At 45.1% G+C, this 14177-nt stretch overlaps 1 protein-coding gene across 1 annotated transcript in view; it reads right to left on the bottom strand.

Moving 5' to 3' along the window:
• LOC310782051 (structural maintenance of chromosomes protein 6-like) overlaps positions 1–14177 on the bottom strand; it is a 30024-nt gene that overhangs the window by 5273 nt on the left and 10574 nt on the right. The window contains exons 13-22 of the mRNA XM_083642707.1: positions 10998–11176; positions 9063–9264; positions 7598–7712; positions 7281–7441; positions 6151–6286; positions 3546–3626; positions 3047–3217; positions 2464–2601; positions 1543–1688; positions 700–825 (exon numbers count right to left, since the gene is read on the bottom strand). Coding sequence (XP_083498833.1) covers positions 700–825; positions 1543–1688; positions 2464–2601; positions 3047–3217; positions 3546–3626; positions 6151–6286; positions 7281–7441; positions 7598–7712; positions 9063–9264; positions 10998–11176 — 1455 coding nt within the window. The remainder of the gene's footprint in view (positions 1–699; positions 826–1542; positions 1689–2463; positions 2602–3046; positions 3218–3545; positions 3627–6150; positions 6287–7280; positions 7442–7597; positions 7713–9062; positions 9265–10997; positions 11177–14177) is intronic.

The raw sequence follows: 14177 nt of genomic DNA, 5'->3' as shown, positions 1-14177 counted from the left end.
GATACAGAGAAAAGGGGGCAGATGCATAAGCAGTGTTGTGGGTTAACGCGTTACCCCCAACCTTACCTTTTATGTTTACTTGTAGACTAATCAAACATAATTGTTCGCTAATTAAGAGCTGTAAAGGGGATATTTTGTCTCATCATTCCTGCTATTAGCCTACAGAGTTACAGATTATGTGACTACTCGATGCAATGACTCTTCAAAGGTAGACGTGTGCGAGGAATCGCAAAGGGGTTTAAATTTTTGGTAACCCAAAAGTACTCCAACGAGTTACTTTTCCCCGTAGGTAACACAGTAACGTAACAAATTACTTTTTAATGGAATTAATCTAGTAACCTAACAAGTCACTTTTATAAGTAACGTTAGCCAACAGTGTTCAATAGATCCCATTTTTAATCAAATACCTGGATGGCAAACATAGTATTCAGAGGCCATATTTAAAACGAGTACAACAATATGGTGCCTTTCCACAGATTGTTTGTCTTCTCCCCTACCTCTAAACAATTCATAAAATTTAAATATGATCCATCGTAAAGCTGCCCCACATACTTACAGCGGAGACAGATGCACTGAAGAGTTTCACATATTTGCATTGTTTATCACAGCAACAAAAAAAAAAGCATTAGGAGCATACTTCATACTTTAAAGGTAAATGCACACACTGCACATCCACTGAGTTTCAGTGCCACAACTGACCTCCTGAGTTCACTGTAGGCTTTGACTCTTACACCAACAATGCGGTCCAGGGTCTTGATGAAGTTGGTGAGGGAATTCATCTGCTGGTGCATGTTCTTGTAGTTGGCACAGGCCTCGTGAAACTCCCTATGTGGGGGAAAGATGGACAGCGCATGAGGGGGATCAAAGGAGGTTTTACACATGGAAAAGCAAAAGATGGTATTCGTTGGTGGTATAACAACAAAGTCCAGAGAAGATGACAAGTAGCTGTGAATAATGTAGTAAGTGCACCTTCAAATATCGGAAACTACATAATACATTTTCTAACCATTTAACTAACCCAACTACTAACTAACCCAAGTGCATTGGCTGGCTAGCACAACCACAAACATAGTTATCTTTTTTTTAATTGGTTCAATTGTAAAGTGTACACATCCTTTGAACTAAGATCAAATGGAAACTTCAGAGTTGAGACATTTTTGCTCAACTAGAAAGCTCTCGATTCCTAGAAGCTTGCTAGGGGCCTCGTCCGCCCGCTGTGCGGGCTCGCCCGCAGCTCAGCTGCTGTGTGGTCTCACCTGCTCTATTGGCATGCACAGCGCACAATTGCTCAACTTCACATCACTGATGGCATCACAATTGCTTGAGTGACCATCACTGATGACATCATGGAGTGCTCGAGTGACGTCAATCAGCGCACAATTGCTCAACTCCGGCCTCGCCCGCAGCTCGGCCTCGCCTGCTCTGTTCGCATGTGCAGTCACTCAGCACACCGGGGGCAGCAGGGGGAAATTGGCTAAGTACAATTGGAGGGGGGGGGGGGAAACAACAAAAAAAAAAACTATAAGGGTCGAAGTAACATACCTTACAACTTGCTCACGGTTGCCCAGGTTTCCCTGCTGGGAAGTGATCTTAAACTTGGCACGGTTGATCTCACTTTCCAGACTCTTAGGCGTGCGACGTACTTCCAGGCGCTCTGGACAGATCTCTGTGGCCTTGGCCACGGACGCCTGGACAACGGGGAGAGAGAAAACGTATTTTAAAACACAGGGCACACAATCCATAAGCAATTACAAATAGTCGGCAATTTAAACTCATGCAAAACCAAAGTACAATATAGCCACAGCACACGTTTCCTGCCTCGGGGTTGCAAGATGACAAAAAAAAAGCATATTGTGGTTTTTCTGAATATTGCAATTTCTGTATGAATTTTTTCATTATAATAGTTTCTGTTGGCATTCACTCTTGTTTTGAGTTGCTTGGTGGATTGGATGATTGCACTCTCCCACAGTAATAAGGAAAAAACAACATATATTGGCCATTTTTACACTTTATTCATTTGACACTGTCTGGGACCTCAGTAGCGTGTGGAAGATCCATACGCAGCCACAACAGCTTGGCACCTCCTCCTCATGCTGGGCACCATCCTAGCCACATTTTGCACAACTGTGACTGGCACACACCTGAAGCTCAAAACAAGAGTGAATACCAACAGAAGAATATTGCAGGGGATTTTGGCACATTTTTTGGGGGCGCTACCCACACGGTTAGCTGTGTTGCTCATTCGACGAATGCACGAGCCTTACAAGTTGTACCTCGTTGTAAAGGTGACTAATCAGGCTGTCCAACGATATAAAATACAATACCAATTGGTATTATTAAAGGGGAGAAGTAATCGACCAAAATAATGTTTCCGGACACAAATATATGTAGTGAAGTCCCCCCCCCTCCCATCAACTATCTGAAACTGTCTCCAATTCCCCCTCATATCCCCTTCTGGCATACTGTGATATCCTGCTCCTTGCTGGCCAGGCTGGCTTCCAGGGTCTGGATGGTGCTGAGGTGGGTCTTTTGTTTGTCCTCGTAGTGCTTCTTGTGGTGGTTGCAATGGCTCATTTCCGCATCAGCCTTTGTCAGCTCCTCCTGAAGTCCGACACAGAGAAAAAGAGACAAGCAGACAACAGGATTTAGCCATGGCAATATATGAATAACCCCAGCATCGGCCTTACAATAACTACAATCTTAACACAGCAAGCAAGGAAAATTGAGCTACATATCCAAGCATCGTTTAGGATTGATTGTTATACCTAGGTAAACCTAAATATTGACAAACAATAGCCATACACCCTACATCCCATAGTTTGCATCTAGCCAATGTCATCAGTGTCTTGCTGAAGGACACTTCAGAAGTCATGGCTGTTGACTAAACTTACTACTGACTTGATGAACTAGTCACTCAACTAGGCAACCCAGCAAGCAAGATCCTGCAATAGAACTTTACCATTATGGACTGATTTGCAGGGCAACGCTTTCTTAGCTCCACACCTTGGCAGGACATGAAAAGGTTTGTCTGCAGTATTAGGCCTACCTTGATGGACTCGACCTCCTCAATGAGTGTGCTGATCTGCTCTTTGTGGTGCTTGTACTCCTGCTCTGCCACCTCATAGGCGGCCAGGAGAGTGGCCTTTTCAGCCCGTGCATCATTGTACTCTGCACGCATGGATGAGATCTTAGTGTTGATGTCCTGAAGTTCCTCCTCCTGCGGTCGTGGTGGATGACAGAAGCAGGTGGTGAGAAGCATCTGTGCATGCTGATTGTACACATTAGCAACACCTTCCTTCAAAAAACAGCTTATTCAAGCCATCTCTTACCCCTTCATCTACAGCTCCCCTGCAGGGCTGAACTGGACTGAATATGTGAAAGCAATAGGGGGATCATAGATTGAATTGTGGATTCAATCTATGTGGTTATAGTCTATTTCACCATTTCTATGCTCACTGTATCTGCTGAGCTGAAAAAAGGGAAGTCAACCAAATGATACAAATGGCTTGAGAGCTGAGGTGGAAGCTGTGGTGTTTTGTACCCACCAGAGGGTTGAGGTCCTCTGACTGAGGCTCCTCCACATTCTGCAAGTCTGTCAGCTCAAGCTGAAACCTTCTGGTCTTGTCCTGCAACAGATACATACCGGTACTCTTATGAACAAATGAAGCAGAAATAATAATATATTCATTAAAAATGTCACATTTTGATGTCCGTAATCTTGAGCAGGTTAGCCTTTGTAGATCTTTGGTTTTTGAATAATAAACGGGAGCTGTTTACCGTAAATTCCGGACTATAAGCCGCGGCTTTTTTCCCGTTTTTTGGCCCCTGCGGCTTATATAACGGTGCGTCTTATCTATGGATTTTTTCAGAAAAAAAAAAAAAAAAAAAAAAAATCTCTCTTTTTTAGCACTCTTTCTAACTATAAATCCACTTCTGTTTTAATTTCCTCTCTTGCCCTCTTTTCACCACACCGCGGACACTGTGTGCACTGTAAAAATAAACAACGGTGGTGTTGTGTTATGTTGTTTTGTTGAAATGTTGTAATACGGTAAATGGGAGCTTCCTCAAACAGCCATCTCTTCCCGACAATCCCCTCTGTGCGTGACCACTTACATATGGTAATTACGGTAAGCAAACGGCCACTCGGGCAACAACTCCCTCCCCCGACTACCAGGAGAAAATCACAAACTTCGGCGAATTCACACAAAGGAAGATCAAGGAATATTCACAACAAGACGAGCAGTAGAAGCAACACTCTCACTTACCATGGGGAAGGTACGCAGAAATTCACACGAGGCAGCTTTCAAGTTGAAAGCAGTCAATCTCGCATTAAAAGAGAGCAGCCGCCGATCAAACAGAGCAGCCGCGCGTAACCTGGGCAAAAGGGACTGTCCGTCCGGGGGAGAACTACTGAACAACTCCCTCCCGACTATCAGGAGAAAATCACAAACTTCGGCGAATTCACACAAAGGAAGATCACGGAATATTATAGGAGTGTGAAAACATCCACAATTACCAACGGGTTCCAAAACGCTGGACTGCTGCGGGATGAAGAGGATGACGCCACGGGGACTGCCCCCTAGTCCGATACCTCACGAGTCCGATACCTCACGAGTCCGACACCTCATGGTTTTGGGTTAGGGTCTGGGGGAGGTTAGGTTTAGGCGTGGGGGTGGGAGAGGTTAGGTTTTGGGTTAGGGTCTGGGGGATGTTAGGTTTAGGCGTGGGGGTGGGAGAGGTTAGGTTTTGGGTTAGGGTCTGGGGGAAGTTAGCCTCTTTTTTCGGACTCGTGAGGTGTCGGACTCGTGAGGTATCGGACTCGTGCCATGGCACCTGAAGGAGAGAGGAGAGTGGTTGACGAAGCCACCCTGAACCTGTTCGTTTCCGACACTGAAGATGAGGACTTTGGTGGTTTCAGTACGCAGGAAGAAGAGGAAGACGAGGATTAGTGACTTGACTTCTCTGGTTACAGGTTTGCTGCACATATACGGTAGCCTATTGTTGTGTGATTTTGTCTGGGGATTAGTGACCTGACTTTTGTTTTGTTTTGTTGAAATGTTAATAAATGGGAGCTTCCCCAAACAGCGATCTCTTTCCCGACATTCCTCTCTGTGCACGAACCCTTTCATATGGTAATTAAACATCAAAACACCCGCGGCTTATAGTCCGGTGCGGCTTATAGAAGAAAAAAATAGTCAATTTTGGTCCCGCGGCTTATACACCGGTGCGTCTTATAGTCCGGAATTTACGGTAGTTACTGTTGGATCAGCATGGCTGACACTTTTGAGGCTAATGGGTGATGACATTATTTGCAGATAATCACGCACATCCTCATCTCATCTATCATCTCCTCGATGAGGCGGCTGCTCCATTTCCCCATCCTCTGAAGTCCGCAACCTGGGTGTCATCCTTGACTCCACTCTCTCCTTTCACTCACACATAAAATCCATCACCAAATCTGCCTTCGACCACCTCAAAAACATCTCCAGACTCCGGCCATCACTTTCAGACTCTGTAGCCGAGACCCTCATCCACACCTTTATCACCTCCCATCTGGATTACTGCAATGGAGTCCTGTTCGGGTTACCCAGCAAAGCCCTGGACAGGCTCCAATATGTGCAGAACTCAGCTGCCAGGGTTCTGACCCGCACCAAGCCCTGGCAGCACATCGCCCCCACCCTCATCCATCTCCACTGGCTCCCGGTCAACTCCCACATCACCTACAAATCCCTCTATGCACTTGCCCCCCAGTACCTATCTGACCTCCTCCACCCCTACACCCCATCTTGGAATGTGAGGTATTCAGACTCTGGTCTCTTCTCCATCCACCACAAGCGCCTGCGAACCTTTGGGGACAGAGCTTTCAATGTGGCGGCCCCCACCCTCTGGAACTCTCTCCCGGCAGAGATCCGCAACACCCCATCCCTGGACTCCTTCAAGAAAACCCTCAAAACTCACCTGTTTAACAAAGCCTTTGGCCTATAGTCTACTCTGTTCTCTCTGTTCGTCATTATTTGTCAGTTTATTGTAAAGCATCCTTGGGGTGCGTGAAAGGTGCTATATAAATCCAAGTTATTATTATTATTATTTTATTATATATCAATATCCTGGGGTCAGAAAGAGATGAACAGTGAGAAGTAAAATGATTACTGTGGTATTCCTCTGCTCTGTGTTGGCTCTCTTCAGCAGCCCCTCGTTCTGTTTGATGGCATCCTCGACAGCCCTCGTCTGCTGCTGGAAGCGGTTAGCCTGGGCCGTCTGGTTCTCCAGCTCCCTCTGCAAGAGCCTGGGAGAGGAGAGACAGAGAGAAGCAAAGGTAGAGAGGAGAGAGACAGAAGAAAGGTAAAGAGAGAAGAGGAAAGGGAAAGAAGTTGTGATGTATGAAGACAAGAAGACAGCTTTATATGACATACTCCCTTTTTTTTGCATTTATAGGTAACAATTATTATTATTTTTATATGTATTTATTTGCATTTATTTTTATTTTTACCGAAAGACAAAAACTCTGGATTGAGTACAATGTTGCTGGTCTGCTGTCTGTGCACCTCCAAATGACAGACATGCGTGCACATCAGAAATCGATTAGATCAACTTCCATACACTGACCAACTTGATTTTGTGACTGCATCTTAAGCCTTTGGCATAGTCTTCGCGCCCAGCCAAGCGCATAGGGCGCGCGGCGATTTTGACGTCATCGCACGGGGCGTGCCGGGGGGCGAGGCCTGAGCGCAGCGCTGCGCGTCCATGGAGATTTTTCTATCAGCGCGTCGGGTTTTGCTGCCTGTGCCTGTGAGATCTCCGTGGTAGGCTATCAGCGGATATCTGCTGTGATTGAGTCCTCACCGTCCTCATCGTCGTAAAGTTGCCTTCGAAGCATGACGTTCGATTATAACGAACTAGTTGTGTGGCTTAGCCTTCCCAAATGTTGAGGGCCGTTTTTTAGAATTTAATACATAGAATTGGGAACGTTACATTCAATTTCATTCAGACTGCCTGGCACTACTCACCGCCATTTTCCCCTGGAGCTTCAACAAGAGGAGGGGGGTGGGAGGAGCGAGCTGCGCACTGACTATGTTCTGTTTTGGGCCGCGCAGAGTGCGCGCGCCCTCCGTGGAGCCCCGCCTCCAGCGCGTGCGCGAAGAGTATGCCAGACGCTTTACAGTCCAACATGCCCTCTAGAGGCCATCTGGTGAAGCGCATCATCTTGTCATCTCACTAAGCTGGCAGATGCAAGCATTTCATTGGTCATTACAGCACACCAGACACACACACAAACACACCTGATGTCCTCCTCAACATCTCCTGAGAGGTATTTGGCTCTGCTCTGGTCACTGGTGTAGGTGCGGTTATCGAAGATCTGATCTCCATCGATAGAGAAGGCCACGCTACAGTTCCTAGGGGGGTTTCCGCTTTTCATCACTCTCCGAGCCTCTGCATTATTCTGCACATAAGATTCACATAAATGCCATACATCTTCTGAACAATCACTAACAATCATGCTTTGCAATTAAGATAATGGTGGCCTTCATCTCCAAATACATGATAATGTCCCTATTATGTCAATGAGTCCTTTCCCAATGGAACAATTGCTTGTTACCTTGATGAGCAGAATGCTCTCAATTCCCCTCTGATCAATCAGGCAGTTGGCCACAACTGGATCCTCAATTTCTAGAGATTGCAGCACTGAAGGGTAATCAGGATGGTTCACAGCCCTGACACAAAAACAGACACAAAATAGCTTGTTATCCTACTTCACACTAGGGCTGTTGAAACGAATTTTGATATTCGAATATTATTCGAATTTAATAATTATGAACGAAATTCGATTATTATTATTTTTTTAAAACGAATATTTATTTATTTAAAAAAAAAAAAAATTTTTTTTTTTTTAGAACACTAGAACAGTGACAAGTTCTGACAACATACTTGAAGAAAAGAGTGTTAACTGAAGTTGACTGTTGAAGCTGCTATACTGATGTAAACCTACCTGTAGCTCTTAAAATGTATGTTCATTCATTGTTAACTGAAGTTGACTGTTGAAGCTGCTATACTGAATGTAAACCTGTAGCTCTTAAGTGCAATACGTGACTGATTTTTTTGGTTCATGGCTCATTGTTGTTTTGGCAAAGTTTACTTATTTGTTTATTGATAAGGAGCTCAAACAAAGGCTGTGTCTTTTTTTTATTATCAATTATTTTATTTTAGCATTTCAGACAGCACCAATACATCACTGATTAATATTAACTAAGCTCTGGTTATCTGACCTATTTTCTAATGCAATGAATGTATGTACATTGTACAAGGAACATGTTTTCTTAAATAAACATCATTGCTGGACTATTTGTGATAAGCCTAATATTATTTTGAATATTCATCCACCATTCACTTTTCCATCTACATTTGGTAAAATGCTTAGAAAAAGTTTTACTTGGTCAAACCCAAAGATTCAGCTATATTTAGAATCAGAACATAACATAAGAGAAGACAACAATTCACTCAGACCAAATTTTTTTTTTTTTTTTTTTTTTTTTAATTCAATTAAAAATTAATTAAAATATTCGAATATAATTCGAATATTAAAATGTATAAAGCACTGAAATTCGAATTTGATTATAGAGGGAGATTGACAGCCCTACTTCACACAAGAGTTGTCGGAAACCTACAGACTGAGTCTATTGTGTTAGCTCTGCTCACCCTCCATCACCAGAGACACCAAGTTCATCAATACTGAGAATGCAAAAGGCTTCCATCAATGAGCCATAGGCTCAATCACCATTGTGTTAACTCACCATCAGATAGATAGGGACTTAACAGACATTTATTTACATGAACATCTTCAAGATTATCACTTTAAAGAAATATATATATATCAAAAGGAACTTAAAATTCTATTCTTGCACAAAATAAATACATGCAAGCACTTTCAATGCCCCATGTCTATTTATGTCCATTTTCAAAAACCTTCAAGGACTTGTTTTGTCTCACTTTCTCAAATTCACTAACATTCAAGGATTTTAAGGAGCCGTGGGAACCCTGATATGTCCTGTTGTACATGCCCTCACCTCCTGCTGGTGTTGTGGACCTGTGAGAGGAAGCCGCTGGTGATGATGATGGGCCTGCGGCCTCCACGGCACTCTCTGGCCATGATGCCCTGCAGCACCTTCTCATCATCATGATTGTCACAAGTAAAGGCTTGCATGAGGCTCTTCAGACAGACCTCTACAGCCAGAGCCATCTGTGGGTCCTTCAGGCTAATGCAGAAGCCTGGTGGAGAGCAGGACAAAGAAGAGGTGAATTAGATTCTTGGTTGTAGATGTAGTTAGTCCCTTGCTGAGGCCCGAGGATAGCTGGGACAAGGAAAGGAACAAGAAATGTAAAGGGTTCATAGAGCTTTTGAAGAGTAAAATAGAGCTCAACAGTCACGTGACGTGACGCAGAGCATGTGAGCGGAGCGGGGGGATTTTGGCTTGAGCGGGGAGCGGGCACCAGAGCGGTACCGGAGCAAAAGTTGGAGCGGCACTGATCACCCGCTCAGTACCGCTCAGTCCCGCTCCAGTTTCGATCACAACATGTTCGAAACAGAATGCATCGGTGCGTGGCTAATTGAGCCACATGTGAAATCTCCCAGCATGCATACATTTCGACAAGAAATACCAACCAAATCAGCCTAAATAGGCTAAGTGGTAGATAGAAATAATGTTTATGTTAGCACAACATGCAATTGTAGAACATTTCAATATTGGACAAAATAAAACACAGAAATCAAAACACAACCCTATGTGAAACATATATGTAATCCAGGTGCTATATATATCCCTCGCAGATTTAACGTGATTTGGATGAGTGACAGCCTCTACTGTGATGTCCGCTCCAGACTTGGCTTACTTCATGTGCACGCCCACTATTTTCTTGCCAGCTGCTGCGAGACGAGAAGGAAGAGAAACGAGCATGCAGCAGACTCTGCTGAGCTCACGTTATTTGTAGTGAGCAATGCCCATTGCCCAGCCGTTTAAACGCAAATTAAAACACCATGGCCTTTTGATCTCTTTTATTCTTTTGAGCGGAGCGGAGGGGTGAGTGCGAGCGGGTGAAATCTGTATCGAGCGGGGAGCGGTCTGGAGCAGAGCGGTCTTGAGTGGCCGTGAGCGCTGGAGCGGGTGGAAAGGACCGCTCTGGGAGCGAAGAGCGGTAATTATCACCGCTCCGCTCCGCTCACATGCTCTGACGTGACGTTCCGTGACGTCTACTGGTCCGGAAGGGAATTCCCCATAGACATCGAAAAATCCTTATAACGAGTTTTAAGCCTGGAACCAAGCCAACCAGCCCAGCCAAGCGAATTGTGAGTGACCATAAAACATTTCACTTGGAGCCAAAATAAAAAATAAAACAGGGAGTGGGGGGGTCATAATAAAACAGGGAGTGGGGGGGTCATAATAAAACAGGGAGTGGGGGGGGGGTCAGATATTGGATCGGCCCCATCCCTAGTTTCATTTAGGTATTAAACGATTTTTGGTTTACATGAGTGACTGACTGTGCAGATGAAACACCAGATTATGTTGAAAATCAAGCACTTTTCAAGGACAATAGCCAAATTCAAGCATATTCCTAACTCCCCCCCCCCCCCCCCCCCCTTTATAAGATTTTTTGGGGCGCCTTTATTTGATAGGACAGTAGACGGGAAAGGTGGGGAGAGAGAGATGGGGATGACATGCGGCAGAGGACCACGGGTCGGATTCGAACCCGGGTCGGCCACGCGAAGGACTAAGCCTTTGTGGTACGCATTCTACCAGGTGAGGCCCCGGGATAATCCTAACCTCAAAAACATGACTTAAAATCAAGTGTTTTTCAAACATTCAAGACTTTGTACCAACCCTGAAGGTAAGGTGAGAAATAGAGAGATGGGGTTCATCTCTCCATTTAGGGATAGGGGTAAAGAGAAAAGACAAGAAAAAGATGTCGAATTGTTCACACGTGCACAAACAGGCACTCAGTCTTACCCAGTGGCCCCCGGGGTTTCTGTCTGAACTGACGGCTCTCGTAGGCTTTGTTGATGCTCTGGAGGATGGCCGGCATGTTCTCTCCGAAGCGCCGCAGGCGATTGGAGCGACTGCTTTCCATGGTCTGCAAGTTCCTCCTGTTGGAGTCAATGCCGCTCTGGAGCCCAAGCTGCTCCTGCCTGAGGATGGGAAAATACAATTAAAAGACCAATAACAGGGTTTGGGGGATTCATATTTCCCACAGCGCCATTGTCTGCAAGAGGCAAAAGTCAGGCTAGTAAGGGGTGAGACACTTATACCGGCTGTCTGCTATTAAATATTGTCAATGTTTACAGCATTGAGAAAACCATGTCTGTTTTTGATTGAGCTGTATCTTCTCTTAAGCTGCGTTCACACCGACTTATTAAAAGTTTTTCGCTGGCATCGAGATTACATACAAAGTCAATGCAAACGAGCGATTGAGCGTATATTCGCCCGGGAGAAAAATCGATGGGCGTCCGAGCGATAGAGACAGAGCGATAGGCTGGTTTCACACCGACGACCCAAGCCTTGCCTATGCCTTGCCTTTACCCACGCTTTTTAATAGGCGTCCGTTTTAGTCAACGAGGCTGTGTACACCGGCCGCCTGAGCGTGAACCCTGCGTGTACCCACGCCTTGCCTGTGCCTTGCCGATTTTATCGAATAGGCGTGAGTTCTATTTTGAAGCCGACAAGGCGCGTGCAGGCAGGCTTCTTCTGTCAAGCCATGAAAGAAAAACGCACAATATCCGTCGGAAATTGCAAAGTCAACTGAATTTCAAAATAAAATGGAGTTACTACAACACGTTGAGCAGAGAGACAGAGAGATTGACGGGTGGCTATCACGTGGGGCTTTCTCCCCGTCGGCAAACAAATCTTCATGAGAGAGAATAGCGACCGAAGAAGCAAGATGGACAATGTTGTTGTGCCAGGCTGCCAGCACATTGCAAGATCACCTCTCTAAAATGTCCGACTATAGTCAGACCTGGTTATACATATCCAGCATCAATAGAACATTAAATATATCCGATTTATTTTACCTAGAGGCTACCCATGACAATTCTGGACAACACGTGAAAAAATACAGTCGGGAGAGAGGAGAGGCGCTTGTGACTCGGCTCCAGGTTCGGCGTGCAAAAGGCGTGCGGTGTGATCGCAAAAGCGTGTAACAGGTTCACGCCCAGCTCGGCGTAGGCGTGGGTTGAGGCAAGGCAAGGCTTGGGTCGTCGGTGTGAAACCAGCCATAGGGAGAAAATACGCTCGTCGCCCCAGATGAAATATCCCAACTCGAGCGAAAATGCGCTGGCATCAGTCGCTCGCTGTTCAAGGCTGATTGGCTGCCGTGTGAGAGCGAGTCAAGGATCACACTGGCTTGGAACAAACCGCTGGTTTATTGTGTGGCAACAAACCGCATTGACAGGCTGACAGCTGACATGAAGTGAAGTCTGTACTACCGGTATGGAGCTCGCGTTAGGAGCACGCTGATAGGCTTAGCTTGTAAACAAAGACGGTGGCTCGTAGTGGACAAACATCATGACTAGGGGTGGGAATCACCAGATGCCCACGATACGATACTGAAACGATACTTGAGTCACGATACGATAGTATTGCGATACTGCGATATTTTCGATATTGCGATATATCGATATTGCGATATATTGAATATTGCGATATTTCGATATATTGCGATTTCTTACTTTTTCAACTGCAAATGATGTCCCCAAAGGAAGACTTTGTCAACATCTGGTTTATATAAGAACAATTTTTCAGTCTGTACATCTGACTTCAACCATTTTATTGCAGCAACATTGTCAAGTAGACAGACCAACAACTTTCATAAAGTCATGTCATAGTTGCATGCACCTGACAAACTGAACTGTTTGTTACAGTCTACTTACAGTCCACCTTAACTGGATGTGTGTGTGGACTACTGTACTTATGTAGTTTTTGCAACTTCACTTCACTTACACAAAACATTTTGTGCAGCCCATTCAGTAACTGGGGAATTTGTAAATGACTGTTATGACAAAACTGTTACTGTTAAAACAAAATGAAAATATGCTACCGTTTGTTTACTGCTGGCCTTGGAACTAAAGTTTATAGTAGCCCGGTGGCCTGGCATGGCTTGCAAAAAAAAAAAAAAAAAAAAAATTGTTGCAATATCGATATTTGGCGTCCAAATATCGATACGATATCGTCAGGCAAAATATCGCGATACTGTGGTGTATCGATTTTTCCCCCACCCCTAATCATGACATTGCGTAACGTTATAGCCCCCACATGTCCGTCAATTCGTGTGCCTGTTGATGAGCGATTTAAACAGAGCGACAGAGTGATTCCAAAGGGTTGAATCAAGCGACCGAGCGAAAAATAAATATCTGAAAATTGGCTAAGTGGGCGGCAGTGTCTGTGGCGGTGGTGTCTGTCACGATTGTGATGTCATCATTGAGGTGTTCTTCGTCTGTGGTGTTTAATGACAGTTGGCATCCTTTATCGCCTCCTTCTGGATTTATCCACCCCCATCAGTGATGTCACTTATCAATAGTGATGTCATCAGTGATGTCACTTGAGCAATTGTGATGTCAGTGATGTCACTCGAGCAACTGTAATGTAGTATCAGCCGATTGCGCACAGTTGCACGATGGCGCCTAGGTGGGGGGGCGGTGTCTCTCTGTCAATCACGATTTTGGGAGCCTGTGGAGCTTGCGATTTCCACAACTGCAGCCATGGCGCATCATCTCGAGTCTCCACCCTAGGAATCGGGCAGGCAAGATTCCTAGTTTAATAAAGTAAAAGTTGTATTATTGTGACCGCCGACATTAGTGATGCGCGGGTCACCCAGAACCCGCAGGGTCGCTGGCTGGCCCGCCCCGCAGGCGGGCTGGGTTGGCAAATTATGAAAATATCGCGGGTGCGGGCCGGGCAGGCTCAGAACGTGACAAAGCAACATTATTAAATAATTTAGAGCAGTGAAACATGCAGAGTAATTAACCGTGAACTCTCTCTCACGTCTACACACAATCAGACAGACTCTTGCTGCACTCTCTATACTATAGCCTACATGGAGTAAAGAAACGCTTCAATGAGGTAGCCTCTGTGCTCTCAAAACAAACATTTTGGAAGGATTATTCGCTGTACCGTAAATTCCGGACTATAAGGCGC

Source organism: Poromitra crassiceps (assembly GCF_964638095.1).
Source record: "Poromitra crassiceps genome assembly, chromosome: 9".
Taxonomy (NCBI): domain Eukaryota; kingdom Metazoa; phylum Chordata; class Actinopteri; order Beryciformes; family Melamphaidae; genus Poromitra; species Poromitra crassiceps.
Note: the sequence above shows the minus strand (reverse complement) of the source record. Positions and strands in the feature narration are given on the sequence as shown.